The sequence below is a fragment of the Eulemur rufifrons genome, chromosome 29 (genome assembly GCF_041146395.1).
Source record: "Eulemur rufifrons isolate Redbay chromosome 29, OSU_ERuf_1, whole genome shotgun sequence".
In the NCBI taxonomy this organism is placed as follows: Eukaryota; Metazoa; Chordata; class Mammalia; order Primates; family Lemuridae; genus Eulemur; species Eulemur rufifrons.
The window spans coordinates 82,585,366-82,604,536 of NC_091011.1; the positions used below are offsets into that span (position 1 = coordinate 82,585,366).

The window sequence follows — 19,171 nt, forward strand, 5'->3', positions numbered from 1 at the left end:
CACCTCTTCTCCCGCCACCTGGGCTCTCACACCACTGATGGACGCCCCCTCATCCTGCTCAGACTCAGGCATCTCCCTCTTGGCCATCATCACCCCTCAGCCCCTGCGTGGAAGCCTACCTTGCTTGGTTCCACCTAATGGCTTTTGGACTGAATTATTCAGGAAGGAAAAAGGCAGCGTGAAAGGTAGGCACTCAGCTACTTTCAATTATTGCTAGTAAACATGGACTTGGGACATGCCTCGAGGCTGATCCGAAAATGGAAGTCATCCGAAGAGAATGACCTCATACTCTCGCGACCAAACTCACCAGCCGCCTGCATCTACACTCCTCAACTCCATCTTCCTCCTGCTACCGTGAGAACTGTCCCTGCTCTATGTAAGGCTGGACCCCAGCCTCTTAACCTGCTTGAGGACTTAACCCTGAGCTTACCCTCTTTGTCTGGTTATTTCCATACAAAATGGGCTATAATATCTTCAATCTTGAAACCCCTCTAGAACCCCACATCTCCCTGACCTGCTTCCCTCTTTTCTCTCTACTCTCCCTTTTAGCAAAACTTCTTAAAAATGCTGCGTCACTTCTCTGTGTCCACTTCCCAACACATTCTTTCCTCAACCCCATTCTGACCGGGCACCAAAACTACCCATGAAGTGACCTTCATGGTGTCGAATTCACTGGCTAGTTCTGTCCTGATTTTATTCAAGCCATCAGCAGTTTTAGTGCATCTGCTCATTCCCTCCTCCTCAAAACACTTTCTTCCCGTGGCCTCCACGTGTGCCCTGGTTTGTCTCCCCCTCCGTGGCCATTCGCCCCTGTCCTCTCTGCTAGCAGAGGCTATGCTGACTTGGGGGGTCAATGTATGAATGACTCGGGCAATGCCACTGTGACATGGCACTGTGGCTAAAAACCTCTTCCCCTCCGGAACAGGGAAGGCAGGAGCGGGGAGCTGAGTGGTACGTGCTGTGATGAACAAGCCTCTCCTACACTGAGGAGGAAGTTGAAAGTGGTTATAAAAACTTAGGACAATAATTTCTGATGTTCTTGAAACACCATCATCTTAATGGTGATTCATAACCCCTCTTCTGTTTCTATACAATAACATCCTTCTAGCTTCACGGGTAAATTCATTTCCAATGGAAGAAAAACACCTTCTGCCTTAGTCACCAATATTTCTAAGTCCTGTGTTAAGCGCCTGAGGGTGAGGAGGAGTGTGGGCTCTTTTATTTTGGTTCACATTTAACATGTGGCTGCTGCAAAGGCGTTTTAAGTACACCGAGGTGACAGAAAATAAGCTCCTGACGGCGGGTTAGCTGCTGTCCTTCTCACCCTGCGCTCAGGTGCAGTTCCCGGCTCTTGCTCTGCAGCCTGCCTTCCGAGCCGGAAATAAAATGACGAAGCCACTTCAACTCGAGGTTGAATGAGACTTTCAATGACTTTGTGGTCATGCTTCTGAGACTGGGGTGCTCATTCCCTTAGGGAGATGCAAAGCCAAGCTACAATGTGCAGGTTGGCATTGCTTTGCTGGTTTGATGCTGCCTGAGAAACACAGCCTGTCGCTATGAAACGAAAAAAGTGGGTTTTCCCTTGTCCCTTGGACTGCACAGGCAGCAGATGATAGGTGGTTGGCCCCAGTCATCTGGCCCTCGACCCCGATTTTATATATTCGCAGAGAGTGGCAGAGAGAGAGAGTGGGCACTGCCGGCCTGCGGGCTGCCCCCATGCAGACCTGACAGGGAACGGGGCTCTGCAGGAGGCCACCCAAATACAGACCCGTCAGGGCCCGGCCCGGCAGGCTGCTGCCTGTGCTGGGACGGTCTGGGAAGGAAAGGCACGCAGCCAGAGCAGGGCGGTACCTCGCAATGACCACTGACCTCTGGCTTCCACATTTGTACTTAAAAGCCATTATGGATTCCTATCTCCCCGCATCTAAGCACCACATGTACTCACCATCAAATTGGTTTTAACTGATCAACACCTAAGTACACATTTAGGAAGAACATTCATCGGGGCGTCAGGCAGATGGGAGTAGGGGGAGGGGATGGGTGTATACATACATAATGAGTGCGATGAACACCGTCTGGGGGATGGACACGCTTGACGCTCTGACTGGGGTGGGGCGCAAGGGCAATATACATAACCTAAACATTTGTACTCCCGTAATATGCTGAAATTAAAAAATATTAAAAAAAGCCATTATGGAAATGTAACTTACTTGGAAGGCAGGGTTATATTCTAAGCAGACAGCTCTCTCCACAGTGACGTCACCACAGCCCAGTAAGGCTCCTCCCAGGAGAGGCAGAGACTATCTGCGGGGGGCGGGCAAGGGCAGTCAAGCTTTTCTGCATGGGAAAATCTTTGAAGCGTATGGAGGCCTTGCCTAATCAAACTCACTGCAAGAGGTTTGAAGCACTCCATTAAATTGAAGCATAGCTGTTTTCCATTTAGAGTTGACTTGGTTTCAGGGAATTTCAAGGACTGAACTTGAGTTTCAATTTCCACTTCCTTAAATGAAAAGCATAAATATATATAGTGGCCATATTTTCTGAATCCTAAGTAGATTGAACACTGGATTGTCCCCTGCATTATAAGGATATATTAACATGGTCTAGAGAAGACCATGGGTCTATTTGGAGGGACAGAAAAAGTAGAAACATCTTTGATCATCTTTGGATGATTCGGTTTTTTTCCCCTAAACTAAAGCAATTCAACTTTTTTTAGGGCCTCTGCCAGCAATATTGAGGCTGGAGGTACCAGAGGAGAGATAGCACAATATGAAATGTACAATTTATTTCATCATCTTCATTTCAACATCAGCCTGGAGGTAGAATGAATTGGGTGGTTGGTCATTTTTCTCTCAAACCCAGGATCCAATGACTCCGAGCTTTGCAAGGTAATGGAATTGAAAGTTCTGGAGTCATCTGGTGCTTTGGCCAAAATTCCTAGCATAAGGGACCTTGGCAGATGAGTGAGGTGACTGACTCTCACCCTGCGTACAGGGGTACAAATCTACTTTGTTTTTGGTGTACATCAATTCCATCCAACACCATGGGTAAAGGAGTGCCAGAGAGCAGGAGGCACGGGGCTCCCCGAGGGAGATGGGGCAGGGGCAGCCTCCTCGGTACCCAAGGGAGGCCTTGAAAGTCCCCGAACCTGAGAAATCAGACTACTCTGTCTCCCTGGGTCAAGTGCAGGCTGGGGGCTGATAGTAAAATGGATACAGCTCTGGCTCATCTACATTGGAATAATTAAAAATGACTTTTCGTATGGCACAGAGGGCGAAAAAGAGCTTCTGGGATAAGGTCACCCCTCCATGAGCACCATGGTCACCAGGAGCCAGGGCTCCGTCCCAGGGACGGTAGGCGGGTCCTCATCCCCTCCTCTGTTTCCCCGCCCGTTGCTCCAGTCATCGCTGGCACCCCCAAAACAAGTGGGTCAAGTTTGGGAGTAAACACGGAAACCCCTGGTATTTTGCTTTCTTTTAAAGGCCCAGAGGATGAAGCAGCTAAAACAAATGTCTGTAATACAATTTTAAAGCCAACCTGGCCTTGTTAACCAGCACACGTGCTCTTCTCCGGCTGGTGCAGGTACTGGAGCATGCGCACTCCGGGAGTGCTTTAGACGGTGGGTCTCGCCTGCACAAAGGGGCTGTGTGTCCCAGGGTGACTTTTCAGACTATATACAGTCTGCCCATGGAGTAAAGCCCTTCAGACACTGATGGAAAACCAATTTTTAAAAATCTTATCGGGACCATAAACTACAGGAAAAGTACAATCAAGGGCACAGAGAACTAAATACAAATATAGTTTTCATTTAATTCAGAGAATTAAAACAATCCATTTCCTTGGTTTATAAATTAAGAACTGCAAACATACGAAATTACTAAATGATAAGAAGTACTAAATAGATGACTAAAGATGTAGGAGGCTTGAGAAGAAAAGGAGGGATAAGCATTTCTTATAACGGTGAGGACCCAGAGCGGCCCCCCTGCAGTGAGAACCGGAGGGAGCAGACTTACCCCCCACCAACAGCAGCAGAGCCGGGCAAGAGCCCAGGACGCTGCACCCAGGATGCCCTGTGCACCCCTCTACCTGCCTCTCAAAGGGGGCCCTGACAAGCTGGGGGGAGAGAAAAGCTTGAACACAAAAAAGCCAGAGGAGGCGATGAGATGGCAGACAGAGAGGAGGAAGCAGAGACAGAGAAAATTTGGGGGAGGAAGACAGGAGGGAGCAGTGAGGGCGTATGACCATCAACTCATTCATTCAAAATATTAGCCTTTCCAGAAGATTAACTCAAAACAGACTCCTATTTCTCAGTTCACTTGCTTTGACTGCTGCCCTTTCAATTGTTCAATTGCTCAAATTCTTTTTTTAAAAAAGTTTTCAAGAATATATTGCCATTAACTATAGTCACCACATTTGTGTAACAGATCTCTGAACTTACTCCTCTTAGCTAACTGAAATCTTGTTGCTCTAAATTCTTAACTCTTACAAGGGTCAGTTCCGACAGCTCACTGAAATGTGGGTTTCTGGCGAGGGCAATTGTACCTGTGGGCTGGAGGATATCAAGTGAAGAACCACACGTTCTCAATCTCTAAGCCAGAGAAGCTGAGAACATGTGGCTGCTCATTCAGTTCTGAGCCAAATACTGCTTAAAACTGTTACAGACAGGAGACTCGTGGGTTGACCAGCTGTCCACAGGCACCTGGCTTTTTAGCAATACATGCTTACTACTAACCATGATTCATCAATAATTTTTTTGGCCAGGTGCGGTGGCTCATGTCTGTCATTCCAGCACTCTGGGGGACCAAGATGGGAGGACCGCTTGAGACCAGGAGTTTGAACCAGCTTGGGCAACATAGTGAGGCCCCATCTCTACAAAAAATAGAAAAATTAGCTGGGTGTGGTGGTACGTGCCTGTAGTCCCAGCTACTCAGGAGGCTGAGGCAGGAAGATCACTGGAGCCCAGGAGCTTGAGGCTGCAGTGAGCTAGATAGTGTCACTGCACTCCAGCCTGGGTGACAGAGAGTTAAAAAATGGTATTTTTTAAAAAGATCATATGTTGGCAAATTTTCTGTGATAAGTTATTGACTTCTCAAAGAAAGGACTTCATGCTGGTTCAATCCAGCTGTCTTCTATACGTTCATCAGACATTTGTTCAGTGTGATACCCTCTGACCAGAATTCAAGATATTTTATTCTTCTTGGCTTCATGAGCTAAATTACTGTGGTTCAAGGTGTACTCTACCTAACCACCATGTTTATCAGAATGAGAGCCAACCTGATGACCCGATCCTCCCTCTCCCGTGGATTCCACCAGCTTCAGAGGCCTGACTGCAGTGTTGCACTTCTCTGCCAGCAGTGAGAGTCGCAGCCTGGGATGTGCCAAGTTCTTGGCTCTAAATTGCAAAACAAAACAGTATAGGAGGGAATTTGTGAGTTAGCTGATTTGCAAACACTATAGCAAGTCACCATGTAAACATTTGTTTTTGTGCTCCTATTACTTCCGCAGGCAGTTACCTGGATGTCACCCTGACAGCACCAAAATATGCTGCTTTTTCAAGTTACCAGTGATGACTTCATTTACACTCAAATGAACTCAACGTATTTTGCATCCCAAAACAAACCCCCAAACCCTCAAACCACTCCAAAACAAAAAACCTTCATGAAACAGTAACCACAGAGTATCTCTGTCAGTGCCACTCAGAATCGGCACCAGGTGTACACGTGTGTTCCCAAGTGTCACTCAGATGGAGCCAAACAGGAAGTTGGATGAAGTTCATAAGTTCATCCTGACTTCCTCTACATAAAAGGTATTTGGGCATGTGGATACTTTCTACGCCCCTAGCTCCAAATACTAGTTTATTGACTAATCACACAAAATTTACTGGCTCTGACAGAATGCATGTGGCATGCATGTTGACTCTTCACCATGAGCTTAAAAACTAGGTTCTTCACTTGCCCCCTTTTCAGAGTTGAAGACATGGAGGCTTAGCGTGCGGCTGGGAGACTTAGGTTCCATAGCAGAGACAGAATCTGAACACAGATGCACCTTCTTCCAGAGCCTGTATTCGTACTCATTTTGCTAAATTCTCTCCATGTAACAAAATAAAAATTCTACATGACAAAAGAAATTTAGAGGCCATCACAGAGCGCTGGTATTTTCTCCTCCTCCTAACTACCCAAAGAACGGGACCTCAGTGTGCATATTTGTTTCCAACTCACTCAGCTGCAGGGTTGAAGACCAGGCCTGGTAGAAAAGGGAGAGTTATAATCAGGAAGTTTTGATGAAAGTGGAAAGAGGAAAAACTCTAAAGGTGGATTATTTTTTTTTTTTTTAACATTTTCATAGTATTGCAGTGTCAGAAGGTCCTAACCAAGGTTATCTAATCTAGTTCTCGCCCCAGGCAGGATGACTTAAGTCATCCCAAAGAAAGAAAGGTTCATGCAATTTGTAAAGATCTTCCAGAATTCCGTCTACCTGAGAGGCAGTTATAACCATCACTTGCCTGTCTGAGGCTCTGTGAAGTGCTTAGGAGCTTTTTAGAGGAAAGGTACAGCACAAATGCAAATTATTAGCAATATAAATCAACTCAATTCCCATATGCATAACCATCGAACCCAGACACAGGAATGAACGTGTGAGGCTCTGAGGCGCAATGCCAGTCTTTGTCAGAAAATATATTTATTATTGATAGTGAGTGAAGTAAAGATGTCAGCATTCACGATAGAGGTTGTATAAGCCAAGGTTGCCTTTATATTGATAAAAATACCTTATTTCACTTGTAATCATAAACATTATTCCAGTAAAAGGGGTACATTTTCTCTCCTTTTGTCTTCTTACTTGCATGATCACCATAATAAGTTAAAATGAAATAGCTCTTATATAATCAAAGGAGAAAAGAAAACAAGAGAAAACCAACATGCCACAGCCTACGCAATTCTACCCGGCATTACTGCCCCGAGATCCGTGTGTTTCGGGCTGTCTTCTCCCTCCACGCCAATTAACTCAGCAGCCCACCCCGCTCTGCCAGAGTGAGGGTTCGCCAAATGACGGGGCTTGGTTAGAACAGGAACGCTTTTTGGTCAGTAGAAGTGGAACAGAAAGTACTAAAAGGTGGAGACGGCTGCCTTTCTCTTTTAATCATCATGAAGGGGGTTTATAATACTGAAGGGTGTCCTTTGATGACTGATCCCTGACCTAGGCCTCGGCTTTTCAAATTGTTGCTAATCAAAACGTGACATGATGCTGTCGAATCCCTTCTTCAGTGCTGCTCTTTAGTGGTCTTCTCTTTAAATGGGTTATTATCTTACTAGGAAAAAAAACGTTCCACCTCTGGAATTAACGTTGAAGATGTTTTCTGTGTTCTCAGAGTTTTTATCCTCCCTTCTCAAGCGTGCTCTGTAAAAGAAGTAACAGTATAAGTTTTACCACCAGAAGGAGAGGGGGTAAAAAAAATGCAGTAACCATTTAGTACAATTTGTATTGCATTTCAAATATCTAATTTTAAAACACATAAAACAAGGCATACGTTTCCTGGTTTCAAAATATTAGTACCTCTAATCACCACCACTGAGACCCTACGGATGAACATGGCCTGGTGAGGGGGGGAAGGGTGGGAGTTCTGTGCCATCTCCTCACCAGGAACATTTGGAAATGTGGGGAACACTGCCGGTGGCCACAGTGACTGGGGGAGCTACTGCCTAGGCAGTGAGTGTGTGCGTGTGTGTCTGTGTGTGAGTGAGTGAGTGAGTCGGGGGATCAACTCGTAACCCCCAGGGCTCCGAGAGGGAATCTCTCAACTGCAAAGAGCACGAGAATCTCTCCCAGAGCCTCCTGACCCATCCAGGCAGGATGCAGACGTTCCTGTGCTCACAAGGCTGGGCAGAGCTGCACACACAAGTACCTATTCCCAAACTGCAGAAATGATCTCTACATTCTATTTAGTTGTTTATTTTGGGGGGTGGTTGAGTTCTTAACTATCGGATTAAAGTTCTATAACCAGCTGGAACAGGGAGTATTACTGCATCCATTTTTAGAGATCTTTAAGAACAAAAAAGTGATACTTTCCCCTTTAGTTTTGAAGTTACTCAGGAGAGGCTGGGTGAGTCTCGAGTTGCCGCTAGCCCATCTGTGCACGCCTTCCTCTGGCCACCCACCACCCTTCCAGCCATCCACACACCCACCTCTAACTGAGCTCCTCCTAGGTACTCGCCGCACTCAGTTAAATGCTGTGGGGAAACTAACACAGACACTCACAGAAAATTAAGGAACTACATAAGGCAATAATTTGCACTTTTTATTTATTTGCTAAATAAATGCTAAATTTTTTTTTATTGAATAAACACAGTATAAAACTCAAAAGGAACAAAAGAATATCTAGTAATAAGTAATTTTCTCCTTCCTTCTGTTTCCCAGTTTCTCATGTACTCCTCCAGAGAAGGTAACAGTTCAAAAGATGAGTGGTTCTGCCTCACACAGGGGGTAAGACTGTCGCCGGGGTGATCAGGAAAGAAAGAGCTTCTCAAGCACTCTTCCCCACAGACGGAACACAGGCAGGGGCTGGGGTGGGACTGCAGGGGGCAGGGAGGGTAGAAAGCAGAGGCAGAGATTCAGAGGTAGGAACAAGCCCAATATATACGGGACACTGAGGAGAGGCCTCGCTGGCAGAAAGGGCGTGTGTTCAGGACTTATGGAGAGAAAGCCTGTAAAGACCACCCAGAATAGATGCCAGACTGAGACGCCTCCTGCTGGCCACTGAAAACATGTGGGACCCCAACAAATGCTTTTAAATAGGAGAAAGACATTTAGGAAGGTTAACCTGACATCCTTGCCGTGATGGATCCACCAGAGGACAGCCTAGAGGCAGGAAGACCAGTGAGGAGGCAGGTTAGAAACCAGGTGAGGGTGAAAGAAGAAACAGATAGAGCCACAAAAGGACACGGGAAGAAAAAGAGAGACGGTGGGTCCTGAGGCCCGGGCGGGTCCCCAGTGACAGGGAGCAGTGGTGTCTCTGGGAGAAAGTGGGAAGTCACGGGGAGGGGCCAGCTCGGGAATGAGGAGGATGACTTAAATTCTGGGCTTGCGAGATGATTTTGGGTGAGACATCCCAGAGAGAAATATCTAGAGGGAAGTTGCAGGCTTGGAAAGAAAGGTCAAAGGTCTCTAGACGTAAGATCTAAGATCAAAGATAAAAAGATTGGAATAAAGGGGGCAGAAAGAAAGAGTGGAAGGACAAACAAGAGAATGTGCTGGGTCACAGGAGCAAAGGCTGAACAGATTATCCTAATCTGCATCTGTGATCTTAGGTTTCTAAGAAGACCACGTCCACAGGGGACAAAAGAAGGAAAGGTAGCAAGGCAGGACAACTAGGTTAGTGATAACACACACACAGGTGGTCGGAAAATGCAATGATTCAGTCAAATAGGAAGTAAATTAGAAAAGCTAGATTGTCTAAAGAAAACAGGAAAGACAAAGCAGGTGACGGAGACTGTGTTCAACAAGAGTTGTCCTGTAGACTCACACTGGCAGGTGGGGCGTCCCACGCACCAGCCATTCAGGCGAGCTCTGTATTTGCTGGGAAATCACACGCTGAGCATCTACAACATAAGAGTCAGACACAGCCTGGCAATGTCATAGTGTCATAGTGTCTCAGCTGTCCTCACCCTCTGCAACTTGATCTGTGGGAAAGTTTCTCCAACTGTATGGACAGGAAGCTCTATAAATTCCAGGTATACAGACAACAGCCTACAACACTCTTTCTTAAATTCAAAATGGAAGCCAGTACAAAACTATACTGAGCCTGCCTCAGGGCATTTGGTTACTGAAGAAAATGATCCCTTTGTAAGTGATACCGCTTTGCCATTTTGCATTTTGGGGGTTATAGCTTCACTACATTCTTCAACACACTGGTGGGAACTTTAAGCTGTTACCTGCCTGGTCAAGAGTACATGGCTGTGCCTGTCCCTACAATTTAGGGTTTATGGTTAAAAAGATACATGACAACGTCTCTCTTTTCAAATATTGCAAAATCCTCTGCAGCTACCACGACCTAATTAAAGCAACAGTTAAAGTGTATTTCAAGAGTCTCGAGATCCTTTTCACTATTCTTCTCCCTGCAACCTCAACTGAATATAGATGGGTAATTTCTCCACCAAATCAGGTGATGCTAAGAATGTCAGACTCTCTTTGAGAAAGACAAGACGGGCCTTGGCTGGTTTGAGGAACAGCAATGGCAGCTTAACATAAAAGCAGCATTAAAATACATGTGAATAAATGTCAAACACAGAGAAATAATGTCTTAGTAACTATATCTAACCATATCCACAAAATACCCTGTTACGTGTATTAAAATTCTAATCCTCCAGGACAGCGCAGTAGCTCAGCTGACTCTAGGTGAGTCCTTGCAGACGTGCGGGACCACAGGAAAGCTCCAGGGCTGATCTATGAACGCACTGTGGAACTGCACTCAGCTGCCACCAAGGGGTGGCAGAGGTGGTACAAAACCGCCTAACTTCTGTCAGAGACATTAACAAATACGACGACAAGCTGAATTTTTAAAAGATGAATACATCTGTAAAACATTCCGTGTTATTACCCCATCACAGCTATGCAACCAAACCTGCTCCGCCCCAGACCCCAAGGCTATTGGCTGGAGGGATCCTTCGGCCTGGTGGGGTCTGCGGTGTTCAGCTCCCACCTGAGAGGTTCTCCTACGATCTCTGCATTGGTTCTGTAAGTAGCTGCTGCTGGGCTGAATTTCCACACTGCATAAACTTAACACTGCATAAATTAACATAGGAAATTCCCTAAAGAATGAGGGAGAAGCTTTGCAAGTTATAAAAAATTGCTTCTTTCATTTAAGGAACTGCTAACACTTAATCTTAATGTGGAGGGAGAAATTCCTTGCCTTTGCTCGTCACTCACACATCTGGGCCCTGGGCCCGCAGAAACTCCTTTATAAACAGCCTGTAAGTCACCGAAAGGAGGGCGCGGTGCAGGCGCTGCTGCTGCTCCTTTCCCAAGTCTCTTCCCAGCCCAGCCACTGCGGAAGCTGGCAGCCCCCGCTGTCAGACAAGAACACTGCCCCTGGAGACCTGAGACTGTGGGTCATCTCCACTTACTAAAATGATCCTCACCACGTCCCTCAAATATTTTTGTTACGCAGTAATCTCATCAACTGATTTTTGCATTGCAGCTTTCCTGGAGGGGTTGACTATCCTAGCAGTGTGCCGGCTACTGGCGGTCTCGATCACTTCAGAGAAATTATGGCAACCCTGGATTGTTAACCAATCATCATGAAGAAAATAAAAATTGTTTGTACTTTTTTTTTTTTTTTTTTAAAGATACCCCTCAGAGGGCTGGTCCCTGGATGAGCTCACTCAGCGTCTCACAAGAGCATAGGCCTCACAGAGCTGGGGACAGAAGCAGGAAGGTTTACATAGCTGTGAGCAACGAAGATGGAGCCCTGTCCTGGCTCAGACCCAGCGCCAACACTGGAGTTTTTACTAAGGAGGGACAGGGAAAGCCGCGGTGAGGAACAAGACAGAATGAGAAGACTGTAAGTCACAGAGGAAGGAAAAGTAATCCATGAATTGAGTTTACAAGAAGCACAAAGAAAACTTTGCCTGTACATCAAGTACTGTTCCCCACTACCTGAAAATCTGATTAGCCAACTTATTTTGTTTTCAATATCTGTCTATTCCCCCCAGCAAGTGCTGTTCTTTGTTCTTCCTGCTTTAGAGGAAGCACAAGTTAACTTTTTTCTGCCTGGATCTTATTTTATATCTTCTATGACAAATGTTCTGTGTAATATTCAAATTAAGCTACAAGTAATTAACTGTTTATACAGCTTGCTACAATAACAGACAAAACACACACTGCAGTGTTGTCTTGAAGGACAAGTAATAGAAAAGAAATACCTATTAAGAAAAATGAAATTTATTACCATGGTAATATTTCTTCTATTAAAGTAAGATTAAAAAGAGAGAAAATGTCATAAAGCAAGTATTTATTTACGCTCAGAAAGTGGTTTAGAAAAGGATTCCTAGAATGGAAGAGGCTGGGGTAACAAATTTAAAGTTTGGAATTTAGTTTGCTTTGATATGACTCCAAATTCGAAGGGCCACCTTATCAAAGGATCGGAAATCTATTATGAAATCCCCGTGTGTCACCCTGCACACCAGCAGCGCAGCTGGGCGATACATAAACGTCAATAGGTGATGATGATAAAGAAGCCTTCGAACACAATAAAAACATGCTCCTGTAGGTCTTCCCAGGAAGTTGGCCTTCTTGATTTATCTCTGTGCTCTCTGAAGGTGGTCACCATATACATCAGACCCCGATGTGGGTCAGGGGAGTGGAGGAGGGGGCTGGGAGTGGCTGAGCCAAGGAGGGTCTGGTTACAACTGTGATCTCGCCAGGGGGCCATGTCACCTTGGCTTGGTGCCCCCTCCCTCTCTCTTACCCACAATAACCGGGTGTGGATCCCCCCACAACTTTAAGGGGAGCAAGAGAGGGGGAGAAAGGAACCTCTTTTTCAAGGGCTCCCACCCTCTTTCCAAGCCATTTTCCTATTAGTTCCTGAGGCTAAACATTCATTCCTATGGTTGGTGGGATTGGACCTCTGCTAGATGGCTCAGACCTGTCCGTAGTAACAGCTGCTCATCTCCCAATGCAGCAGGACATCTGAGAGGTTAAAGACCTTTAATGCCGTTTAGGCCAACGGACTCTGTACAACTCCTGTGTACACAGTCTCCTGGAGTATTTGGTCACAGTGCAGATGCCCAGGTCCCACCCCAGACCTTCTCAATCGGACTCTCCAGGAATGGGGCTGAGCATGTGCATTTTAAACAAACTCCTCAGGTGACCCTGCCATTCACCCACACCTGAGATCTGACATCACAGGGAAAACACCCTGGGTTTGGAATAAGAGCAGGCTAATCTGGTCTCGGCTCTGTCCTTCTAGGGATCACTTAAACTCTTAGGGTGCTAATTTTTGCAAGTAGAAAGATAAGGTTGGGTTACATGATCTCTAGGGTTCTTCTAGCTTCAACAATCATAAGTCTATTAAATCATTTGCATCTAGTGGTAGAGTTCATCTGAAAACAGTGATAAAATACAGCTTGCTCTGGCAGTAGGTTTTCCTTTCAAGAACCCTGATTTCTAAGTAATAGCTACTACATTCTCAGGACCTCTTCGTACTTGAATAATAGGAAAATATTAATATTTGAACCCTGGTCTAACACAAATACAATTTATAGGGGAGACGAAATACACTGTCCTTAAGAAGGTGGACAGAAATTCTGCTACAGCAAATTCCTCTGATTTTGGAGTCTGATTTTGGAGGCTAACTACATACTGGAGATGTCGATTATATTTTAGAAGCGAGAAAACTGGGTGCACTGGCCTTGGATTGGAGTGCTGCCACGTTAGGATCTAGCCTCACTTCTCAGGGCCTTGACCCCATGCTCCTCACTGCAGCCAGGTCACCTTCTGATCCCCCTGAAGAGGTCAGCAGGAAGCATATAGGTCTAAGGTGAGGGTTGCCTCACTTAAAAGAGGCCCTTATTTTGGTCCTTCCTTGAGCTGAGTTATCTGCTTGCCTGGGTACAGATCCACTGCCTACTTACTGACTGAAACCTCTGCTGTGGTTTATGGACCCCTGACTGCCCCGTCATCTGACATCTGGCCCCACACTGACCTCTGTCATTGGCCATCTCCTGGGGCTGGCCCTTGCTTTTGGCCCTAGCTCACTCTTGGTTCTTCAGATCCTGGCTTCCAGCTCTATCTCCAAAACCCCTCATCCAGGCATCCCGGTACAGGAGGGGCCTACGGCTGGCAGGAGGTAGTCTCCATTTTCTAAGGGACTTCATTAGCCGGCAAGCTACATTCTGCCAGGCAGCGCTGAGATAGCTGTTTTTCACTTCACTGACTTTAGAGAAACTGTGAAACTGTTTCTATTCCCTCCCAGTTCATCCTGCCACCCTGGGTTTCCCAGGGCCGTCAGGAGTGTGAACTTCAACACAAAGGTCTGCGGCTGTGGGAGGCCAGGTAGCAGGCCGGCCAATCAGAACGCAGGTGTTCTTCCGGAACGAATGTTTAAGGCAGATGGCAAAATCTAAGAGGCAAAGGTATAAATATTGAAAGTCTCAAAAGTATGGGTGCAGCTTGTACCAGATAGGCCATGTCTCTTGAGTGTGCCCATGAACATGTGTGCTTACGCACACCGCCTCTTGCTCCCACGCGTGAAAGCAGAATCAGTCCTAGAATGACAGAGCTGGAAGGTCCTCATGGACCACCTAGTTCAAACCCTCAATTTATCAGAGAAGAAACTGAAGCTCAAGCCATCATGACTAAATTAGGATGGTAGCAACAGCATTTCCCACAAACCCTAACCTCCAGTGAACAGAGAATGTTCTGTAAGGGTCCAGCAGATTCTGTACCATTCAGTCAATTGCAGCAGGGCTGGGAAAACGCTGAAATGCGTAGACCAGCTATCCCCAAAGCAGCTCGATTCTGCAAGTAAATAGCAGGGAAGTGGTGTGGCCCAAGGCAGCATCATCCCAGAGGCAATGCAGATCTGGAAGCAAACCCTTTCTACACCCTACCCCTCCTCTGGTAAAATAGAATTTGGGCACATTTTGGTCCAGCTGGGCGAATACTATTGGCCTCCATGGACTCCTGTGTAGATAGAGAACCTCATAGAATGGGAACCAGGTTTTAGGGGCAAGAAGAGGTAATCCAATCTTGGGGAGCTTGAGAAAATTATGAGGCTAAGCAGGTATGAGAAAGAAAGAAGTCCGTGCCAATCAATGCTTTCCCTCATTTTTAAACGCTGTATCTCATATAGCCAGCCGGTAGCTTTTAAGTCCTAGAAATAATAATTATAGCAATTTAATATCTCTTTCCCCTCATGAAGAACACATAACTTAATATATTAGAAATAATAGTCTAAATGTCTCATGTCAACCCATGATGAATTAATTGTTTAAGAATAGCTGAAGAAAGACTGATCAGAATAAATGGATGAATAAGTAGAAAGGAAGAGTAGGGCTAAGAAATATCCGGAAATTTTCCTATCAGTAAAATCTATTAGTCCCTAGAACAATGCCCCAGGGAACCAGTGAGAGGCCAATCTTATGAGTCATTTAAAAGTGGAGTGGACTTGGCTATTGGAATTATTCCATGGGGGAAACCCCTGTACTTTGTCGGAAATGGACATTATGACCTAATGGGTTGTTGTCATGTTTAGCATTTTCTTGTTTAGCACGTCCAGCTCGTTCTCTGGATTTAACTGGAAACATAAGCAGCAGAGTTGGCCCATCAGGAACTGCTGCAATAGGTAGGACCTTGTATCCTGCTGAAGTCTCCTCTAACAACAGGCGCAGAGTCGGGGTCACGAGGTTGTGCTAAATTCCCAAGGAGCAAAAGGACACCCTGGTATCAGAGTAAAAGTAACTGCTTATGAAATACTGATATAAGCTCCCTCTGGCAGGATCAGTTTGACATGATCTTAAAACGGGGCAGTGCTGAGTTGCCCCTTTCATCACGGGCTCTGTCAACCCACTGCCCACTCTGGGACCTTCAGGCTCTCTGGGACCAGTTCCTTAGATCTTTGACCTTCTTTGCCTCCCTTTGTGGTTTCTGCTCTCACTTTCCCTCGTTGCCTTATTTCTGCAGTGGAGGATGGATGCTCCTTTACACACTCGCCCACTCAAAGACTAAAACCTTTGAATTTATTTTGAAATTTTTTGTTTTCATGGCACGGTACACCTTGGTCTAGTTGTTAAATTTGCCATCATGACTTGCCTGGGTTTCAATGCTCTCAACTGTAAAATGGTGAAACTGAAACCATCTCTATTTACATCTCAGGTTGTCATAAAAAACAAGTAAGAGAATGGATATAAAACAACCTTGAAATCCTAAGCATTGCAGGAATATAAGATGGTATCTTTTTTTTTTTGTTCTTGTCCATTTCAATGTTGCCCATCTTAGGATAAAAAGGTTTGGGGACGTATCTTTTTAATATTACCTGTATCATACACTTCCTAATAATTGGATATAAGAGTTGTGAAAATAGTAGGGGCTCCAAACATACTGGCTGAAAATAATATTGATATTAAATTGTATCTCAGGTTGGGAAGGGAGGAGGAGGAAGGAGAGTCTATTTTGAAATCACTAGTAACAGTGGTCAGCTTTTGGCTGATCTGTTTAGTTAGTTTCAGCATGAAATAACAACAGCTGAGGAAAGAAGGGAAAAAATAAGATGTACTGAATACTTTATATCAATGTAATCCTCCCAACATTACCCCAGTTCACAGATGAGGAAAACCAAGGCCCAAGGTCACAGAGCTAGTAAAAGAGAGGGCTTGGATACTAACTCAGATCTGCCAGATTGCAACTCTCTGCTGCACCATGTGGCATATCTGATTGTGTCACAAGTTAACTTTGTTTGATCCTATAAATACAAGCCATTGATCTCACGGGGCTAGTGTATATGATTCAACACAACCTAGACAGGCAGGATGGAGTCAATACTCCAAACGCCCCTGCAGTTGCTACTTTAGTGATGTTACAAATCACACTGCGGAAATAGGCACATATGTTAGGCACCAGCGTTGAAGCATATACTTTGTCACTGCCGTTCTTTCACACTGACTACCCAAGCCCCACCTCAATAAGGCACTATCACCAACTTAGAAAAATCCATGAGTCAACCTGTAAGTCCCAAGTGCCTCAGTTAGTATTAATATTGAAGGGTGGAGCTTGTTAAGAGCACATCAGAAGCTGTTTTTGACAAATAAAATGTACTAACTTAACATTAGCAACATTGCCTCTACCAAAGACCTTTACAGAATAGAATCCCTGCCATACTACTAAGAGTTATACAAGGGCTGCTACAAGCAAGAAATAGAAAAAAGCCACTAGGCTTTTAAAGACATCATAGGCTTTTAATAAATCTTGATTATATTTTTCCACTGATATTACTGTTATTTCCCAGCTATACAGACAATACCAGCCCTCCCATCAGATATTTAGAGTATCAGAAATGTACACTGATATTATTACAACTACAGCAAATTAGACTGTACAAAGGCATGCTGTGTAACTCAAACACTAGATTTAGTAGGGTTAGAAGGCCAACTCTACGGAGTTTGTCAGCAGACGGAATCAAGGTTTCCAACAATTTCTGCCTCGCAGAACAACCTACATCCAACTGTTAAATTGGTTAAATGCTAGGCAATTATGTGACCAGCCAGAATTGATAATTTGCTTCAGGGTTTATCATTACCTTTCTAAAGTATATAAATTAGAGAAAATACACATCCTATGAATATCATATTATTCTGACATGAAGGGTCAAGAGAAAAATACGACTACAGTATATAAAAAAGCAGTGGAAATTCCTTCCTAAATGCTATCTCTGGTCTCTCTTTCCCATGCCCAGTTGAGTATATTTTATCCACCGGCAAAAGGATTCAACAGTGATTAAATGGTGGGTTTTGTTTTTAAACCAGGCTGTCTATGTGACTACCTACTGTTTATGGACCCCAAATTGGTAACTTCTTAATTTGTAACCTTCCCCTTTGCTGGCTCTGAATATTGGTCTAGAAGTATGAGGCAATGACCTTGAGGACACAATTATTAGAGGACAAAAGTTCAGGGCAAGTGGGAAAAAGTAAAATTTTAGTAGAGTCTTTTTCTCTGCAAGTAAATGAGTTGAGCACAAGGAGGAGAGAGGTTCTTCCCACAACGACCTGGATAGAAGTTAAGACCTAACTAAGTCACTACAGTAGTTCTTGATGGTGAGCAGTGGAGTTCACAAAGCTTTTGCACACACAGCAGCCCATTAAATCCTTACCACTGCCCCATGACGTCAGGCTCTCTATTCTCCTGCTGCCCCGCCGGCCTGGCTGGCACACCCACCTCTTTGGCATGATTGACACAGTGCATGTACTGGCTGGCCAGGGCGGAGCACTTGAGGGTCTGGTGGGCGTTGTCGCGGTAGCACTGGAGAATCTTGGCCTGCAGGTCAGCACAGATGGGATGAGACTCATACCGCCTGAAAACAAACACAGGGACCACTGAGACAAAGGGTTTTCATTCAGAATACAAGTCAAAGTTAAAGAATATATAAAATAAAACATATATGTTGCGAATTAGAAAAAAAGTTTAAGAGAAATAATTTTCCTTAACGTTTGAAGAAAGATACTAAAATTGTTCCCATGATAAAAATGTACACCTGGTTAATAAATTCTACAAAAGTAGTTCCATTAGTTGAAACGGCTGTGAGTTACTCTGGACAATGTAATCTTCCCTGCCAAACCCAAACCCAGACCCAAACCTTACGAACGGCGTCAGTACTCTTCATCCTGGCCAGCACAGCCAGAAACCTAGGAGCCCTAACTTCTCTCTTCCATTTCCACATCCAGTTGGTCACAAAGTTTGAGATCCCCACTGTCTGGACCTCCTTCTCCAGACTCACTGTCATTAAATTAATTCTGCATATAAATCTATATCCTGGATTCAACCAGAGACCTCCAAGCTGGTCTGTCTGTATCTCACTTCTGCTCTTGCCTCCATATTCCTTCCAGATGGTTCTTTCTAATAGATAAGTCAGAGACAGCATCTTTCCCCGCTACTTTCTACATAAAATACAAGGTCAACAAATCAGGTTTCTGTCTACTCTGCAGCCTTCATCCCCACCCTGCCCCCAGCACTGCTACAGCCTGGACAGACCATGCTTGGGAACTGGTTCTTACACTTCCCTTCACATCTCTGCTCACGCTGCTCTCGATTCTGGAAATGCTCTGCACCCAAACGCCCACCCACTCCTCTATATCCGGAAAATACCTACTCACCTTTCAACACTTAGGTCATGTGGAACCTTCTGTATGTGGCTTTCATTAGCTCTCCCCTCCTGGTGAGTTTATCATTCCCTTTATGGTGACCCCACTGATCCTGTATTAACTTCTCTCCCCATGCACGTGACACTGACTACACTAGAGTCAGTTTGCTAGCCTACATTTATTAGAATGCAAATGCCAAGAAGGACTTTGTCTTATTTTCTTTGTGACCTCAGCTCCTAGATATGGATACCCCTATAGAAGCCATGTAATAAATTCACTGAATGAATACAAATGAGTGGAAAGAAAATGTTTTAAAATTTTGCTAA

The 19,171-nt window shown here is 44.9% G+C and overlaps 1 protein-coding gene across 2 annotated transcripts in view; it reads right to left on the minus strand.

The window, feature by feature from the left end:
* Positions 1–7,295: 7,295 nt before the first annotated feature.
* CHCHD3 (coiled-coil-helix-coiled-coil-helix domain containing 3) overlaps positions 7,296–19,171 on the minus strand; it is a 267,860-nt gene continuing 255,984 nt past the window's right edge. For both annotated transcript variants that reach the window (XM_069461831.1, XM_069461832.1), the window contains 2 exons: positions 17,923–18,058; positions 7,296–7,395 (listed from right to left, as the gene is read on the minus strand). In XM_069461831.1, coding sequence (XP_069317932.1) covers positions 7,372–7,395; positions 17,923–18,058 — 160 coding nt within the window. In that variant the 3' untranslated portion in view covers positions 7,296–7,371. The remainder of the gene's footprint in view (positions 7,396–17,922; positions 18,059–19,171) is intronic.